The 2,210-nt window shown below is 47.4% G+C and overlaps 1 protein-coding gene across 1 annotated transcript; it reads left to right on the top strand.

Moving 5' to 3' along the window:
• The first annotated feature begins 480 nt into the window (after positions 1-480).
• On the top strand, positions 481-1,113 carry LOC111636127. Its single transcript, XM_023381304.1, has one exon. It carries the CDS (start codon positions 481-483, stop codon positions 1,111-1,113), a length of 633 nt encoding a protein of 210 aa, XP_023237072.1.
• The last annotated feature ends 1,097 nt before the right edge of the window (positions 1,114-2,210 follow it).

Here is a 2,210-nt window from a genome sequence, read left to right as displayed (position 1 = left end):
GGTTCCTGGTTCATAGCGCTCCTCTCCTGGAATTTTGTGCTCCTGTTATTCTACAGCAAAGGCTAGTTCGACGTCCCAGGCTTCGTTTTGGCTAGCCCGTCCCTTCAAGACCCGCCCAGGTGCTCCGAGTCATTGGAGATCATCGATGAGAGTTGTGCTGTGCGCCCCGGGGCCATCGCTCTCCGCTTCACTTACGCTGGACGAACCTAAACGACTATCTGGACATTTGGACTTTTATCTTTGGAAAGGATTCGTTTCCCACCTTTGAATAGGCATTACGCCTCGTTATAAGACATTGTAAGAAAATTTATATATTTAATAAACGGGTTAAAAATGGTAAACCTGTCTCAAAGAGTCATTCTGCGCCCACAAGACAGAACGAACCGCTCGGCTGTCGAACACCTCACCCCAAATCGTCTGACCTCACACTTGTATCTCACCTACAATCAGGGCGGTGTAAACTTCCTCCCGTGCAACACCATGGCGGACCTTGCCCAGATCAATCATGCCATACGGCTGTTTTACTCCAGGGATGACAAGGTAAGTTCTATTGCTAACAACGCCTTGAGAATTGTTGTACAGAAGCGCATCAGAAGAGACCCCACGGCCGAAGACATCTGCACGTATCTTAATGGATCGATGGAGGAAGATTTTGGATCGAAAGCCACCGACATCCGCTCAGTCTGGACAAGACTGAGAGCCACCACCCGCCGACTCAGGACACGTATCCCTATTGAGTGGTCTCCAGGAGAGAGCTCTCCCATACTCACCATCAACGGCAGCATAGTTAACAAATCAACCTGCTCAAGCACCCTTAGCAGCCTGATCCGTCTGAACCACCTACTCTCCCTGCACCGCAAGCCCGACCAGGGCAAGGCGTATAAAATTACCAGCGCTTGCCGGGAGAGTAACCACTTCATGAAGGAAGGAAAATACACCCACTTCGCCGACTGGCGATTCGTTCACCGTGCCCGCCTCAGTGTGGTACCCCTCCGTGGGCATAGGAGATTCGGAAATCAGCCAAAAAGATGCAGGAGGTGCAGCTATAACAACGAGACGCTCGCACATGTACACATGTACTTTGCCACTGTTGCCCAAACATGGTGGCAATAACGCAAAGACACAATAATGTCCTAAGGAGACTCGTCGAGGCCACAGACACCAGATGAGCCCGTTCCTACATAAATCAGCAAATTCCAGAGTACCCTGGTAACTGTCGCCCAGACTTCACCCTTATCAACGAGGCAGCCAAAGAAGTCACAATCATCGACGTAGCCACTCCCTTTGAGAATGGCTCTGAAGCCTTCTCGCTGGCAAGACAAGAAAAAAGGGACAAATACCAGGACCTAACCAACTTCTTCAGGGGTGAGGGTTATAATACTTTTACAGATGCCTTCATCATAGGAGCCCTTGGAGGCTATGATCCAGCCAACGAAGCCACCCTGAGAAGACTTGCCATTTCCAGAAGATATGCCACGATGATGAAACGGCTCATGGTTAGTGACACCATCAGAAGCAGCAGAGAGATATACATCTCCCACCTCAGCGGCTTCAGAGGTAACACACAGCAAAACCAAGTTCTGAACAACAACTTCAGCCATAACAGACAAAATTATTAATCAAACAATGTACCTTCGGTAATAGCTGGCTAAGTGCCCGTGTACCCGCGACATGGTTCATTATGTAAATCACTCTTTCATGGCAGGCTATGAGCCCTTGATAACGCGACAACTTAACATCAACAATCCCACACTCTGTACTTTATCTGGCTGGCTTAGTGCCCGTGTACCCGCGCTAAGTACTCCAAAGTACCATCAACACTATTGTTTCTGTTCTCCAAACACCTGTATATATATTGTAAATTGATTTTATCTTTTAATAAAAGGCTTTTAAATCTGTTAAAAAAAAACAGTGTAACACGGAGGGGGAGGGTTGACATTGGGCTGAGATAAGGAGATACCCTGTTTAAGGATGTCACTATACGACGAGGTTGAAGGCTTGTCCCTATTAGGTTTATCGGTAGTAATTATTTTTTCGAATTTACTAAGACTCGATTTAACCTCCGTTAGAGTGTTGTTTACCCCTTTATTTTGTTCTTCTCTAAGCTTAGTGATGTCCTCTTTCGTGGCTAACGAATTTAGCCGTTTTTCTAATTTACGTTGCACAGACACGTGGGGGGGGTATGAGAAGGGCCGCACTCGGAGGTATAG

Source organism: Centruroides sculpturatus, unplaced genomic scaffold, assembly GCF_000671375.1.
Source record: "Centruroides sculpturatus isolate CEXI.00-Female unplaced genomic scaffold, Cexi_2.0 scaffold991, whole genome shotgun sequence".
NCBI classification, from domain to species: Eukaryota; Metazoa; Arthropoda; class Arachnida; order Scorpiones; family Buthidae; genus Centruroides; species Centruroides sculpturatus.
Note: the sequence above shows the minus strand (reverse complement) of the source record. Positions and strands in the feature narration are given on the sequence as shown.